Source organism: Phallusia mammillata, chromosome 5, assembly GCF_965637545.1.
Source record: "Phallusia mammillata chromosome 5, kaPhaMamm4.hap1.1, whole genome shotgun sequence".
NCBI lineage: Eukaryota > Metazoa > Chordata > Ascidiacea > Phlebobranchia > Ascidiidae > Phallusia > Phallusia mammillata.
In genome coordinates this window covers 7817708-7834908 of record NC_137256.1, presented here as the reverse complement: position 1 = coordinate 7834908, position 17201 = coordinate 7817708, and the positions used below count along the sequence as shown (strand labels likewise).

The window sequence follows — 17201 nt, the reverse complement described above, 5'->3', positions numbered from 1 at the left end:
TTTATCCTCGATTCGAGCAGCAAAAAAAAATCCGCCATGGCTGTAAAGAGTGCGTCTTTGACTTGTCTGTCACATTGCTAGTTTGTTTTTTACTGGGCAGAGTTAGTGACTTAAATTACGTTTAACCTTGTTTAAAAAAACACAATTTGCCAAAATGGGGATAGAGCACACAACCTTGGCTTCTAAATGTTATTGGTTTGACTAAGTTAAGCCTAACAGAATGCTTGTAAAAAAACTACAACGAAATGACAGACAATTAATAGTGATGGCCTAAATCCCTGTTACTGTTTGTCTGCCACCGCAGTGATATTTTGTTTGTCAACTTCTATCCCTTATGACAAGACAAAGACAGTTTGGTTGAGTGACTTGGTAGCGTTTTCGTTGTTAGCGCAAAAACGTTACCGTATCCGTTTTGTGACTTTTAGTTAAAATAGGCTATTATTAATAGCAGAGGTCTTTAAACAAATGCAACCCATTAAAATATTCGGAAAATCCCAGTATGCGGGCACTTTTCTAACTTTCGACCTTTACGATACGCTGTTTAGCCTATCTGCTTACAACGTTGTTAGGCCAACCATGGGCTTTTTCGCATCATTTAGTATATCCAAGCTGTAATTTGCACAAATATGGAAAACACGTGTATTGGGTTACGACTGAAAAGGTATAAAGGGCAAAGTGGTTTTTACGCATGGTTTGTTGCGGCAACTAAAACGTGTAGGGGAATTTCATACAGAAGTTTACTCTTTCTTCAACGGGTGTTATTTTACAGCAATATTTATATTTTCAATAGTCAGCTGTTGGTATGGATTGATACACCATAGTTTTTCTGGAGTTTAAATGTAATTGTTCTTGTTTTCATATTCTGACTTTTATATCCACAGGCGTTATTTATCAAATAGGACATTCAACAAGGCCTGACACCTTTTCCTTATTTTTAAGGTATCGATGTTTAAGAAATTACAACATCCTGTAAATTTGGTTGCGTAGGAATATGTGGCGTTACGCTTACTGGAAGGTAGCTTGCTTCATCGTCCTAAGTAGCAAAATGCCAACTGCCGCAAGTAAGTCTCATTTGAAGTAGTGTTTAATCATAGATCAGGTTTCGTCAAAACCTGATCGGGTTTCGTCCCCGGGAGTATCCTGGGTTCGAATCGCGTGAACGACCATGGGCAATTTTCAGTTCTCGGACTGCCGCCTGATTGTCGAAAAATACAATAATAAAAAAAAATCATAGATCAGGGCTGCCACTTTTGTTTGAATGAAAACATCTAGTTTTGCCTCAAAAAATATCTAGAAACATCTAGATTGAAAAACGAAACACCCAAACACGTATCTAAGCATAAAACAATCCAATTTATTGTAATATATTAGCCAAACAACAACACATATGAAGGTTTTGATATAAATTGCTCTATATTAGATGTTAAAGAAGCTTATTTCTTCCTTTTCATCAGTCTACGTTTTCTGATGCAGTGATAGCGTTGAGACTTTTGTGGTTATCTTGGTGGAACATTTGTATTAGCACGGTTCCTACAGTCTTTACAAACGGTAAAACATACAACTAGATTTTATAGCCATCATCTAGATCCCAAATTTTACATCTAGGCTTAACCAAAATCTAGATCTAAGTTAGCTATAAAATATCTAGAGTGGCAGCCCTGTCATAGATGTAAGTTATAATTGTTGATTAAAGACCGCTCGTATTCAGTCTATAGGCTACATCAGTGGTTCCCAAAACTTTTTGGTTTTTTAACCGTAGTTTATATCCAAGAACAATAATATTGTTAAAACCTTCAAAAACGAAAACAAAAACTTAACAGTTTTATTTTTTTTGAAAAGTATTTTCACAACAACAGGCAGGATAAATTTTAACTACTTTCCCGCAATATTGTCTCGCGTGGGATTGACACACAATTATTACGTCACATGCAAGACTAAAGCAATGATGAAATTGTGCTCGAACAATTGCCTTTTGTTACTTAAAAACTGAAATAAGACTACCTTGTCGCAGGGCACTCATTTTCATGACAAATTTCGCTTATACAGTCGTTAGATCCGTCATCACATAAGGTTGTAGAAATATTTTAAGCTTCTGGCGGTTTCCGGTGAAAGCATGTTGCCGCCTCAATTTATAAAGCGCTGGTATTAATATGCCGGGAAGTTGTCCAAGCAATCACGGGCACCGGCAAAAAAAAATTGCAACGGGGACAAATTTTGACACATGCATAAGCTATCAAATAATTATGTACACATCGGCATGAGGGAAAAGGGGGAGTGCTTTAAAAAAGTTGATCTACCGTTAAAAAAGTCAGTCTATCATTTTGAGGGTCTTAGTAAATGCCAAAAAACACGTTTATCCTTTTAAAAGATCAAGACCGTCTTTTATGTTTTATAGGACCTAATTTTTATGTACAATATTCAGGCCCCACATAAGGGGGGTGAAGCCGGTGCACCGCACGGGGGCCCATAATTATTAAGTTAATAATTACAAGGTCAAGCACGTGTTTTTATGTAACTTTTATGCAGACGCCCAGAGTCTCAGTGCGGCTTGGTTTGGAAACGTGAACTTTCATGGATTTACGGCTTTCTTCGACATAACTGGAACCACAAATGCGCAACTATTGTACGCACCAATGCATCGCTCCGATCCAAGCAGTTTTAATTCTCTTTCTTTAACCACTGACATGACTTCTCAGCAGGTGGGTTTATCTTCAAAAATATTGTTAGCAAACTTGCCTTTGTTAGAGAAAAGAGTTGTCGTATTTCTTGTCTGTTCAAAAATGTTTCAGATTTTGTTGTATTTACAGGTTTCTGGAGTATCAAGTAACATGGTCTTCGAAGTTATATTGCAAGCGACTGTGGGTGGTCAAAACGTACAAAGTCCTAATAGTTTTGTCCGGACAGGTATGTCAAATCTAAAACTTTGTGACACTTTAACCAATTAATATGTTTCAAATCTTATTTGCTTTGTCACTTTATCCAATTGTCGTTGTTAAACGGTTTCGAAAGACAGCAAGGACACCGATAAAAACCCGTTGGTTATCAAGTCGAGCGTGTAGTGATTTGAATGATGCTAAAGTTTATGATTTTCGTATTGCAATGCAGCCTAACATAAACAATATCGTTTTCGCCGATTGAATGGCATCCTCAGTTCTAAATAAACATACATCTACAAGTTGTTTAGGCAATAAAAGATTACATTTTAATCGACATTATTTATACTAAATTTGCAAAACGAAAATTACAGACTGATTTAAGAGTACCGAAATTTTCAGTTTACTATGATTTAATGCCTATAGGTGTAGCCATGTACCCTCGGATGCTACTCTTTACATATTTTCAGCACCCGCTGGCGTCACGATCGGATACATTCTACCGAGACCTACCTTTGCTGTGGTGATGTTCGAAAAGACGCCAGGCGCAACTGCATGGGAAGTCAGACACACAAACATGAGAACAGGAGTTGTGGAGAATTGCACTTGTGCAAACGGATCATACGCATATGTTGCAATGTAAGAGGGATTAGTAAATAATTTTGTTATTGTTTATACAGCATGCAGGAAGCTGTAATCTGTGCTAACAACGCCAGACGCGGTACCTAATGGCATCGTTTAATTATTTTTTTTTAAATAGTAAATAGTCTGAATTAAACGCGAATCACATTATACTTTTTTGGCGAAACATTTTTTGTTATGCAAAGGTTTTTTCCATTCCAGATTAACTTCGCTGGATGCCAACACAAAATACCAGGTTCAAGTTCGTGTGGCTCAAGTTTATGGTTCCTTGAACTTCAGCGCTGAACAAAGTCCTTATGGCGCCTATTTTACTTTCACAACAGGTGCGGTGTCAAATTACTTTAATTTGCGCCTTTTGTGTTTGAGTTTACAAATAGTTTTGTTTATTACCATTCCTATGTTTTCATACAATTTGTTAAAACAAGTTGCTCTATTACCCTAGGTAAACTAACTCCATGCATTTTCAGAGCGACATTCGGCATTTGGCAGAGTCGCATTTAATGCAAGTAACCCTGCTGACCTCGAAACCATGACACAACAAATTCAAGATACAATTAATGCCGCTTATGCCAACAACTCAAATGTTCACAGTGCAAACCTAATAACATTCGATAACTTGACGGTATCTACTTTTAGCCATTATGAGATACTTGTTAACGAACCATCAGCACCAGACAACGATACGCTGAAGATTCCTGACACTTTATTGTACAAAAATAATCAAGTGCGAAATGAAGGTAAATTGCGTTTCTCTGGAACTATGAAATGTTCAAAAACAAAGTTGCTTGCATTGAATTGATACACTGCTTTGTTCTGTTTTATTACTTTTAACTAATTGTTTCATTTAAATGTTTTTTTAGTAACATCAACAAGATATGACGTTTTTTTATTGTTTCGAAATGCACCGATATATTTCTACGACCCGGTCTTCAGCTGTCTACGCTTTCCAGACCTGCGTAATTGGCTTTTGTTTACAAATCAAGGACCAAGAGAAAACTTTACATTTCCATCACTAGGACGAATTTCACATACTTTTGATTTTATCGATTTTCTTGATACAAGTAAGTTATTTGGAGGGGCTAAAAAAATTAAATGTTTAATTTGTGACCAGATGTTGAAAATTTGTGACCAGATATTGAAAATTATTATAAAATTCGTATCAATTTTTGATTTGTCCACCTTTTTTGATTTGTCCACCTGGTTACATAAATTGTATTAAAAATTGCCTGACCATTAAAAACTAACAGAGCCTACAACAAAACCATTAACATTTTTCGATTTAGTTGAACATGTCTGATTTATTTTTTATCCAAAACAGCTTATCTTTCAACATGTTATATGTTTCCATGACGCTCATGTAAAAAAGCAACCCAGATTGGCTTTGTTGGGTTATCTGTCTACCTACTATTTAGGTATTGCAGTGGATGATGTAACGGTTTTTACTCTGGAACCAAACACCTTGTACGGTATAGGACAAAACAACTTAGTACGGGATTGTGAAAACATGCATCCGTTCTTCAGGAGGATTTATGAGTTGACAGACAGAAAACATTTTGGAAATTTTTTCGCCATATTTCACACGACTGGTACATACTTTGCAGTTTAAAAGACACAGCAGTATAATTTTCTAGACGCCAAAGAATTTTAATTTATTTTGTTGAGCTGTGTACAATATATGCTACATGGGCTCAATATTTACTGCGGGTATATTTGGTTCGGAGATAGTTTACTGCAATGGTATGGGTTTTAAATTGCTCATTAAATTGAGATTACCTTTGTGTAGTGTACGAGCGATAGGGACAAAAGCAGTGGTGGGATTCAATTGTTTTGCCGGTTTTGTTGCAAAAAGTCTATTGACAGTAACCATTAATGCTAACCGGTTTGCTGATCTCATAAATTTCGTGAGACGGTTCTATGGAACAGGTGCGAACCGGCTGAATCTCACCACTGGACAAAAGTCACGTGTAATTACAGCCTGTAAACTGTAACTCTGAAGTGTTTAACCGTTTGCAAAATACGTATGCATTACCAAAGTAATTGAAATTCATCCAATAGGTACTATTTTTTAAAGCATATTAAAATATCCCCTTTTTTACAGACGATGCTCCACTGCCCCATGTGAGCTTTGACAGTGTATCCGAAAACACTGGTGCAGCTGCCAGAGTTTCATTTTCATCTACCATCCTGGAGAGAGTTACCGAATACAACTTCCAATATGTAGGATCAAATGGAACAATAATTAACAATTCCCTTGAAGAATCTAACATTGATGGCTCCAACTTTTTGACGGTATTTTTTTGTCCAGCACTTTAAGAACATTGAAAATACTGTCTTGGTTGTACTTTCCAGTGCAGTGTTTCTTAACCAGTGAAAAATTATCACCAGTTTAGAGAATATATACATGCAAAGCAAAATTGTGCAAGTCAATAGTGCTTAAATTGTTGTTTTAGGTTTTACTCCATTTTCAAAAATCATAAATCTGATTATTTAGTCGCAAAGTTAACTATTTTCAATCAGGTATTTATAATGTACGGCACGATACATCGTCATAATAATAACATACGGAGGATTGAACATTGGTAATTTCAGCTACCGTTTGTTATGAAATATTACAAGTTCAAAGAGCTCTGTGGACCACTGAAAAATCTTTATGGTCTAATGTTTGGAGTATGTGGATAAAAACTTTTTCATTTTCACTGTGTAGGCTTCCCTATGACATTTTTCTAGTTTAAAGTAGCCTATTTTCTCTTTGACATGACTCGTTTTGTTTCAGGTGCGTTTGGAGGGTTTAAATGTTGACAGCATAACTGTGGTGAATGTAACGGCGAGGTTCAGGAGCTTTGACGGAACAATATCCACAACCCGAACACTTAATAGTTTCAGAGTGATAACTGGTGCGTAAAATTGATGCCACGAGAAATGTGATTCGCGTTCAACAAGGTTTAAACCTGTTGTTCTCATCCGGGGACTTATTTACGGTTGACGAAACGATGTAGGCCTACCCACAAGTCCTTAAAATCAGGGAGTCGAACCGCTTGTCATATGGGTTCATGTTGGGTCCGTGTTCACTTTTTTTTTTTTAAGGGGTTTGTGTTCGGTTCAGGTTTAAAAAATCTGTGTTTGCGGATTCGGGTTTTCTCCGGTTAGGGCAAATTACCCGTTCCGAACCGGTTTGTGGATTTCAAACCGGTTTTAGTTTTAAGGGATTTAGGTTCGGTTTGCGATTTCAAAACTGCTGTTAGTTTTGAAACCTGCAAAATCAATATAGCAAGTATTGTGTATTTTTTATCGGCTTTCCCTCATCGCTCCCCAATCGCCCATTTGATCTACAGCGCCCACTTAAGAATCAATATTGAGTGTAATTAATGTAGCAGACTGCGTCAGTTAATCACAACAAAATGTTACACGACAGTTGCTCTTACAACATTGGATCCGGCAGAAAACTTTGCAACTAGGGGAAAACTTTTTACCGATACATCACTTACTTATAATAGATGGATTACAATAAAGTATAGTAATTTGAAGACATGTGGGGTAGTACTGTTTACAAATTTAACTGATCAAATCACGATTTTTATATGTGCAACGGATTGTTTTTGAACAAAACGATAAAATGTTGAAATAGGTCAGTAAGAGGACATAATATAATTGGTTACCGAACTGCAAGAGGCCATACGTATTACGACATATAATGGCAATTTACGCCAGTAGTTGATCCTTAGATAATGGGGTTTACGTTTGTAAGTTATCCTATGCAGTTGTACATTAACAATCAGTATGGCACTTATTTATTTTTTATTTGTACTACTTTACAATTTAAGCATGACAATCAGGTAAAATTATTATTTACAGATCTTGATGAATGTGAAATAATGCATAACTGCAATGCGAATGCCAATTGCACCAACACTTTTGGAAGCTTCCAATGTACATGTAATCCTGGGTATATTGGAAATGGAATGATGTGTGAAGACGTTTGTAATACTACAAACCATACTTGTGACTCAAATGCAACTTGCATTAGAACCAACACTGGATTTAATTGCACATGTAATCCTGGTTTCGTTGGCAACGGAATGACGTGTGAAGACGTTTGTAATACTACAAACCATACTTGTGACTCAAATGCAACCTGCACTAGAACCAATACTGGATTCAATTGTACATGTAATCTTGGTTTTGTTGGCAACGGAATGACGTGTGAAGACATTTGTAATACTACAGACCATACTTGTGACTCAAATGCAACTTGCATTAGAACCAACACTGGATTTAATTGCACATGTAATCCTGGTTTTGTTGGCAACGGAATGACGTGTGAAGACATTTGTAATACTACAGACCATACTTGTGACTCAAATGCAACTTGCATTAGAACCAACACTGGATTTAATTGCACATGTAATCCTGGTTTCGTTGGCAACGGAATGACGTGTGAAGACGTTTGTAATACTACAAACCATACTTGTGACTCAAATGCAACCTGCACTAGAACCAATACTGGATTCAATTGTACATGTAATCTTGGTTTTGTTGGCAACGGAATGACGTGTGAAGACATTTGTAATACTACACACCATACATGTGATTCAAATGCAACTTGCATTAGAACCAACACTGGATTTAATTGCACATGTAATCCTGGTTTTGTTGGCACAGGAATGACGTGTGAAGACATTTGTAATACTACAGACCATACATGTGATTCAAATGCAACCTGTACTAGAACCAATACTGGATTTAATTGCACATGTAATCCTGGTTTTGTTGGCAACGGAATGACGTGTGAAGACATTTGTAATACTACAGACCATACTTGTGACTCAAATGCAACTTGCATTAGAACCAACACTGGATTTAATTGCACGTGTAATCCTGGTTTTGTTGGCAACGGAATGACGTGTGAAGACATTTGTAATACTACAGACCATACTTGTGACTCAAATGCAACTTGCATTAGAACCAACACTGGATTTAATTGCACGTGTAATCCTGGTTTTGTTGGCAACGGAATGACGTGTGAAGACATTTGTAATACTACAGACCATACTTGTGACTCAAATGCAACTTGCATTAGAACCAACACTGGATTTAATTGCACGTGTAATCCTGGTTTTGTTGGCAACGGAATGACGTGTGAAGACATTTGTAATACAACAGACCATACTTGTGACTCAAATGCAACTTGCATTAGAACCAACACTGGATTTAATTGCACATGTAATCCTGGTTTTGTTGGCAACGGAATGACGTGTGAAGACATTTGTAATACTACAAACCATACTTGTGATTCAAATGCAACTTGCATTAGAACCAATACTGGATTCAATTGCACATGTAATCCTGGTTTTGTTGGCAACGGAATGACGTGTGAAGACGTTTGTAATACTACAAACCATACTTGTGACTCAAATGCAACTTGCATTAGAACCAACACTGGATTTAATTGCACGTGTAATCCTGGTTTTGTTGGCAACGGAATGACGTGTGAAGACATTTGTAATACTACAGACCATACTTGTGACTCAAATGCAACTTGCATTAGAACCAACACTGGATTTAATTGCACATGTAATCCTGGTTTTATTGGCAACGGAATGACGTGTGAAGACATTTGTAATACTACAGACCATACATGTGATTCAAATGCAACCTGTACTAGAACCAATACTGGATTTAATTGCACATGTAATCCTGGTTTCGTTGGCAACGGAATGACGTGTGAAGACGTTTGTAATACTACAGACCATACTTGTGACTCAAATGCAACTTGCATTAGAACCAACACTGGATTTAATTGCACATGTAATCCTGGTTTCGTTGGCAACGGAATGACGTGTGAAGACGTTTGTAATACTACAAACCATACTTGTGACTCAAATGCAACCTGCACTAGAACCAATACTGGATTCAATTGTACATGTAATCTTGGTTTTGTTGGCAACGGAATGACGTGTGAAGACATTTGTAATACTACAGACCATACTTGTGACTCAAATGCAACTTGCATTAGAACCAACACTGGATTTAATTGCACGTGTAATCCTGGTTTTGTTGGCAACGGAATGACGTGTGAAGACATTTGTAATACTACAGACCATACTTGTGACTCAAATGCAACTTGCATTAGAACCAACACTGGATTTAATTGCACGTGTAATCCTGGTTTTGTTGGCAACGGAATGACGTGTGAAGACATTTGTAATACTACAGACCATACTTGTGACTCAAATGCAACTTGCATTAGAACCAACACTGGATTTAATTGCACATGTAATCCTGGTTTCGTTGGCAACGGAATGACGTGTGAAGACGTTTGTAATACTACAAACCATACTTGTGACTCAAATGCAACCTGCACTAGAACCAATACTGGATTCAATTGTACATGTAATCTTGGTTTTGTTGGCAACGGAATGACGTGTGAAGACATTTGTAATACTACAGACCATACTTGTGACTCAAATGCAACTTGCATTAGAACCAACACTGGATTTAATTGCACGTGTAATCCTGGTTTTGTTGGCAACGGAATGACGTGTGAAGACATTTGTAATACTACAGACCATACTTGTGACTCAAATGCAACTTGCATTCGAACCAACACTGGATTTAATTGCACATGTAATCCTGGTTTTGTTGGCAACGGAATGACGTGTGAAGACATTTGTAACACTACAGACCATACATGTGATTCAAATGCAACCTGTACTAGAACCAATACTGGATTTAATTGCACATGTAATCCTGGTTTCGTTGGCAACGGAATGACGTGTGAAGACGTTTGTAATACTACAGACCATACTTGTGACTCAAATGCAACCTGTACTAGAACCAATACTGGATTCAATTGCACATGTAATCCTGGTTTTGTTGGTAACGGAATGACGTGTGAAGACGTTTGTAATACTACAGACCATACTTGTGACTCAAATGCAACCTGCACTAGAACCAATACTGGATTTAATTGCACATGCAATCTTGGTTTTGTTGGCAACGGAATGACGTGTGAAGACGTTTGTAATACTAAAGACCATACTTGTGACTCAAATGCAACCTGCGCTAGAACCAATACTGGATTTAATTGCACATGTAATCCTGGTTTTGTTGGCAACGGAATGATGTGTGAAGACGTTTGTAATACTACAGACCATACTTGTGACTCAAATGCAACTTGCACTAGAACCAATACTGGATTTAATTGCACATGTAATCCTGGTTTTGTTGGCAACGGAATGATGTGTGAAGACGTTTGTAATACTACAGACCATACTTGTGACTCAAATGCAACTTGCACTAGAACCAATACTGGATTTAATTGCACATGTAATCTTGGTTTTGTTGGCAACGGAATGACGTGTGAAGACGTTTGTAATACTACAAACCATACTTGTGACTCAAATGCAACCTGCACTAGAACCAATACTGGATTCAATTGTACATGTAATCTTGGTTTTGTTGGCAACGGAATGACGTGTGAAGACGTTTGTAATACTACAGACCATACTTGTGACTCAAATGCAACCTGCACTAGAACCAATACTGGATTCAATTGCACATGTAATCCTGGTTTCGTTGGCAACGGAATGACGTGTGAAGACGTTTGTAATACTACAAACCATACTTGTGACTCAAATGCAACCTGCACTAGAACCAATACTGGATTTAATTGTAGATGTAATCTTGGTTTTGTTGGCAACGGAATGACGTGTGAAGACATTTGTAATACTACAGACCATACTTGTGACTCAAATGCAACTTGCATTAGAACCAACACTGGATTTAATTGCACGTGTAATCCTGGTTTTGTTGGCAACGGAATGACGTGTGAAGACGTTTGTAATACTACAGACCATACTTGTGACTCAAATGCAACCTGTACTAGAACCAATACTGGATTTAATTGCACATGCAATCTTGGTTTTGTTGGCAACGGAATGACGTGTGAAGACGTTTGTAATACTAAAGACCATACTTGTGACTCAAATGCAACCTGCGCTAGAACCAATACTGGATTTAATTGCACATGTAATCCTGGTTTTGTTGGCAACGGAATGATGTGTGAAGACGTTTGTAATACTACAGACCATACTTGTGACTCAAATGCAACTTGCACTAGAACCAATACTGGATTTAATTGCACATGTAATCCTGGTTTTGTTGGCAACGGAATGACGTGTGAAGACGTTTGTAATACTACAGATCATACTTGTGACTCAAATGCAACCTGTACTAGAACCAATACTGGATTCAATTGCACATGTAATCCTGGTTTTGTTGGCAACGGAATGACGCGTGGAGACGTTTGCAATACTACAGACCATACTTGTGATTCAAATGCAATCTGCACTAGAACCAATACTGGATTCAATTGCACATGTAATCCTGGTTTTGTTGGCAACGGAATGACGTGTGAAGACGTTTGCAATACTACAGACCATACTTGCGATTCAAATGCAAGCTGCACTAGAACCAATACTGGATTTAACTGCACATGTAATCCTGGTTTTGTTGGCAACGGAATGACGTGTGAAGACGTTTGTAATACTACAGACCATACTTGTGATTCAAATGCAACCTGTACTAGAACCAATACTGGATTTAATTGCACATGTAATCCTGGTTTTGTTGGCAACGGAATGATGTGCGAAGAGGTTTGTAATACAGCAGACCATACTTGTGACTCAAATGCAACCTGTACTAGATCCAGTACTGGATTTAATTGCACATGTAATCCTGGTTTTGTTGGCAACGGAATGACGTGTGAAGACGTTTGTAATACTACAGACCATACTTGTGACTCAAATGCAACCTGCACTAGAACCAATACTGGATTCAATTGCACATGTAATCCTGGTTTTGTTGGCAACGGAATGACGTGTGAAGACATTTGTAATACTACAGACCATACTTGTGACTCAAATGCAACTTGCATTAGAACCAACACTGGATTTAATTGCACATGTAATCCTGGTTTTGTTGGCAACGGAATGACGTGTGAAGACGTTTGTAATACTAAAGACCATACTTGTGACTCAAATGCAACCTGCGCTAGAACCAATACTGGATTTAATTGCACATGTAATCCTGGTTTTGTTGGCAACGGAATGATGTGTGAAGACGTTTGTAATACTACAGACCATACTTGTGATTCAAATGCAACTTGCACTAGAACCAATACTGGATTTAATTGCACATGTAATCCTGGTTTTGTTGGCAACGGAATGACGTGTGAAGACGTTTGTAATACTACAGACCATACTTGTGATTCAAATGCAACCTGCACTAGAACCAATACTGGATTCAATTGTACATGTAATCCTGGTTTTGTTGGCAACGGAATGACGTGTAAGGACGTTTGTGATACTACAGACCATACTTGTGACTCAAATGCAACCTGCACTAGAACCAATACTGGATTCAATTGCACATGTAATCCTGGTTTTGTTGGCAACGGAATGACGTGTAAAGACGTTTGTAATACTACAGATCATACTTGTGACTCAAATGCAACCTGTACTAGAACCAATACTGGATTCAATTGCACATGTAATCCTGGTTTTGTTGGCAACGGAATGACGTGTGGAGACGTTTGCAATACTACAGACCATACTTGTGATTCAAATGCAACCTGCACTAGAACCAATACTGGATTCAATTGCAAATGTAATCCTGGTTTTGTTGGCAACGGAATGACGTGTGGAGACGTTTGTAATACTACAGACCATACTTGCGATTCAAATGCAACCTGCACTAGAACCAATACTGGATTTAATTGCACATGTAATCCTGGTTTTGTTGGCAACGGAATGACGTGTGAAGACGTTTGTAATACTACAGACCATACTTGTGATTCAAATGCAACCTGCACTAGAACCAACACTGGATTTAATTGCACATGTAATCCTGGTTTTGTTGGCAACGGAATGATGTGCGAAGAGGTTTGTAATACAGCAGACCATACTTGTGACTCAAATGCAACCTGTACTAGATCCAGTACTGGATTTAATTGCACATGTAATCCTGGTTTTGTTGGCAACGGAATGACGTGTGAAGACGTTTGTAATACTACAGACCATACTTGTGACTCAAATGCAACCTGTACTAGAACCAATACTGGATTCAATTGCACATGTAATCCTGGTTTTGTTGGCAACGGAATGACGTGTGGAGACGTTTGCAATACTACAGACCATACTTGTGATTCAAATGCAAGCTGCACTAGAACCAATACTGGATTCAATTGCAAATGTAATCCTGGTTTTGTTGGCAACGGAATGACGTGTGGAGACGTTTGTAATACTACAGACCATACTTGCGATTCAAATGCAACCTGCACTATAACCAATACTGGATTTAATTGCACATGTAATCCTGGTTTTGTTGGCAACGGAATGACGTGTGAAGACGTTTGTAATACTACAGACCATACTTGTGATTCAAATGCAACCTGCACTAGAACCAACACTGGATTTAATTGCACATGTAATCCTGGTTTTGTTGGCAACGGAATGATGTGCGAAGAGGTTTGTAATACAGCAGACCATACTTGTGACTCAAATGCAACCTGTACTAGATCCAGTACTGGATTTAATTGCACATGTAATCCTGGTTTTGTTGGCAACGGAATGACGTGTGAAGACGTTTGTAATACTACAGACCATACTTGTGACTCAAATGCAACCTGCACTAGAACCAATACTGGATTCAATTGCACATGTAATCCTGGTTTTGTTGCCAACGGAATGAAGTGTGAAGACGTTTGTAATACTACAGATCATACTTGTGACTCAAATGCAACCTGTACTAGAACCAATACTGGATTCAATTGCACATGTAATCTTGGTTTTGTTGGCAACGGAATGACGTGTGAAGACGTTTGTAATACTACAGACCATACTTGTGATTCAAATGCAGCCTGCACTAGAACCAATACTGGATTTAATTGCACATGCAATCCTGGTTTTGTTGGCAACGGAATGACGTGTGAAGACGTTTGTAATACTACAGACCATACTTGTGATTCAAATGCAGCCTGCACTAGAACCAATACTGGATTTAATTGCACATGTCATCCTGGTTTCGTTGGCAACGGAATGACCTGTGAAGACGTTTGTAATACTACAGACCATACTTGCGATTCAAATGCAACCTGTACTAGAACCAATACTGGATTTAACTGCACGTGTAATCCTGGTTTCGTTGGCAACGGAATGACGTGTGAAGACGTTTGTAATACTACAGACCATACTTGTGATTCAAATGCAACCTGCACTAGAACCAATACTGGATTCAATTGCGCATGTAATCCTGGTTTTGTTGGCAACGGAATGATGTGTGAAAACGTTTGTAATTCTACAGACCATACTTGTGACTCAAATGCAACCTGCACTAGAACCAATACTGGATTCAATTGCACATGTAATCCTGGTTTTGTTGGCAACGGAATGACGTGTGAAGACGTTTGTAATACTACAGACCATACTTGTGACTCAAATGCAACCTGCACTAGAACCAATACTGGATTCAATTGCACATGTAATCCTGGTTTTGTTGGCAACGGAATGATGTGTGAAGAGGTTTGTAATAGTACAGACCATACTTGTGACTCAAATGCAACTTGTACTAGAACCAATACTGGATTCAATTGCACGTGTAATCCTGGTTTTGTTGGCAACGGAATGACGTGTGAAGACATTTGTAATACTACAGACCATACTTGTGACTCAAATGCAACCTGTACTAGAACCAATACTGGATTCAATTGCACATGTCATCCTGGTTTTGTTGGCAACGGAATGACGTGTGAAGACGTTTGTAATACCACAGACCATACTTGTGATTCAAATGCAAGCTGCACTAGAACCAATACTGGATTCAATTGCACATGTAATCCTGGTTTTGTTGGCAACGGAATGATGTGTGAAAACGTTTGTAATACTACAAACCATACTTGTGACTCAAATGCAACCTGCACTAGAACCAATACTGGATTCAATTGCACATGTAATCCTGGTTTTGTTGGCAACGGAATGACGTGTGAAGACGTTTGTAATACTACAGACCATACTTGTGACTCAAATGCAACCTGCACTAGAACCAATACTGGATTCAATTGCACATGTAATCCTGGTTTCGTTGGCAACGGAATGACGTGTGAAGACGTTTGTAATACTACAGACCATACTTGTGATTCAAATGCAACCTGCACTAGAACCAATACTGGATTCAATTGCACATGTAATCCTGGTTTTGTTGGCAACGGAATGATGTGTGAAGAGGTTTGTAATACTACAGACCATACTTGTGACTCAAATGCAACTTGTACTAGAACCAATACTGGATTCAATTGCACGTGTAATCCTGGTTTTGTTGGCAACGGAATGACGTGTGAAGACGTTTGTAATACTACAGACCATACTTGTGACTCAAATGCAACCTGTACTAGAACCAATACTGGATTCAATTGCACATGTAATCCTGGTTTCGTTGGCAACGGAATGACGTGTGAAGACGTTTGTAATACTACAGACCATACTTGTGACTCAAAGGCCACCTGTACAAGAACCAATACTGGATTTAATTGCACATGTAATCCTGGTTTTGTTGGCAACGGAATGATGTGTGAAGAGGTTTGTAATACTACAGACCATACTTGTGACTCAAATGCAACCTGCACTAGAACCAATACTGGATTCAATTGCACATGTAATCCTGGTTTCGTTGGCAACGGAATGACGTGTGAAGACGTTTGTAATACTACAGACCATACTTGTGATTCAAATGCAACCTGCACTAGAACCAATACTGGATTCAATTGCACATGTAATCCTGGTTTTGTTGGCAACGGAATGACGTGTGAAGAGGTTTGTAATACTACAGACCATACTTGTGATTCAAATGCAACCTGCACTAGAACCAATACTGGATTCAATTGCACATGTAATCCTGGTTTTGTTGGCAACGGAATGACGTGTGAAGACGTTTGTAATACTACAGACCATACTTGTGATTCAAATGCAACCTGCACTAGAACCAACACTGCATTCAATTGCACATGTAATCCTGGTTTTGTTGGCAACGGAATGACGTGTGAAGACGTTTGTAATACTACATACCATACTTGTGACTCAAAGGCAACCTGTACAAGAACCAATACTGGATTTAATTGCACATGTAATCCTGGTTTTGTTGGCAACGGAATGACGTGTGAAGAGGTTTGTAATACTACAGACCATACTTGTGATTCAAATGCAACCTGCACTAGAACCAATACTGGATTCAATTGCACATGTCATCCTGGTTTTGTTGGCAACGGAATGACGTGTGAAGACGTTTGCAATACTACAGACCATACTTGTGACTCAAATGCAACCTGCACTAGAACCAATACTGGATTTAATTGCACATGTAATCCTGGTTTTGTTGGCAACGGAATGATGTGTGAAGACGTTTGCAATACTACAGACCATACTTGTGATTCAAATGCAACCTGCACTAGAACCAATACTGGATTCAATTGCACATGTCATCCTGGTTTTGTTGGCAACGGAATGACGTGTGAAGACGTTTGTAATACTACAGACCATACTTGTGATTCAAATGCAATCTGCACTAGAACCAATACTGGATTCAATTGCACATGTAATCCTGGATTTGTTGGCAACGGAATGATATGTGAAAACG

The 17201-nt window shown here is 38.3% G+C and overlaps 2 protein-coding genes across 2 annotated transcripts; both read left to right on the top strand.

Moving 5' to 3' along the window:
- The first annotated feature begins 943 nt into the window (after positions 1-943).
- LOC145228241 (uncharacterized) lies at positions 944-5121 on the top strand. The gene is made up of 7 exons (XM_080093236.1): positions 944-1061; positions 2527-2699; positions 2808-2904; positions 3344-3512; positions 3717-3838; positions 3983-4252; positions 4928-5121. The coding sequence occupies exons 1-7, from the start codon at positions 992-994 to the stop codon at positions 5119-5121; spliced, it is 1095 nt and encodes a 364-aa protein (XP_079949362.1). The 5' UTR covers positions 944-991.
- Positions 5122-8059: 2938 nt separating this feature from the next.
- On the top strand, positions 8060-16683 carry LOC145228240 (uncharacterized). Its single transcript, XM_080093235.1, has 4 exons — positions 8060-8227; positions 9338-9805; positions 15161-15254; positions 16652-16683. The coding sequence occupies exons 1-4, from the start codon at positions 8060-8062 to the stop codon at positions 16681-16683; spliced, it is 762 nt and encodes a 253-aa protein (XP_079949361.1).
- Positions 16684-17201: the final 518 nt, after the last annotated feature.

Excerpts from the sequence above, each read along its gene's own strand:
- LOC145228240 (XM_080093235.1), top strand. The coding sequence starts at position 8,060 with ATGACGTGTGAAGACATTTGTAATACTACACACCATACATGTGATTCA. Across the intron at positions 8,228-9,337 it reads ACCATACATGTGATTCAAAT|GGCAACGGAATGACGTGTGA; the intron begins GCAACCTGTACT and ends CCTGGTTTCGTT. Across the intron at positions 9,806-15,160 it reads CATGTAATCCTGGTTTCGTT|AATTGCACGTGTAATCCTGG; the intron begins GGCAACGGAATG and ends AATACTGGATTC.
- LOC145228241 (XM_080093236.1), top strand. The coding sequence starts at position 992 with ATGTGGCGTTACGCTTACTGGAAGGTAGCTTGCTTCATCGTCCTAAGT. Across the intron at positions 3,513-3,716 it reads TCATACGCATATGTTGCAAT|ATTAACTTCGCTGGATGCCA; the intron begins GTAAGAGGGATT and ends TTTCCATTCCAG. Across the intron at positions 3,839-3,982 it reads CTATTTTACTTTCACAACAG|AGCGACATTCGGCATTTGGC; the intron begins GTGCGGTGTCAA and ends ATGCATTTTCAG.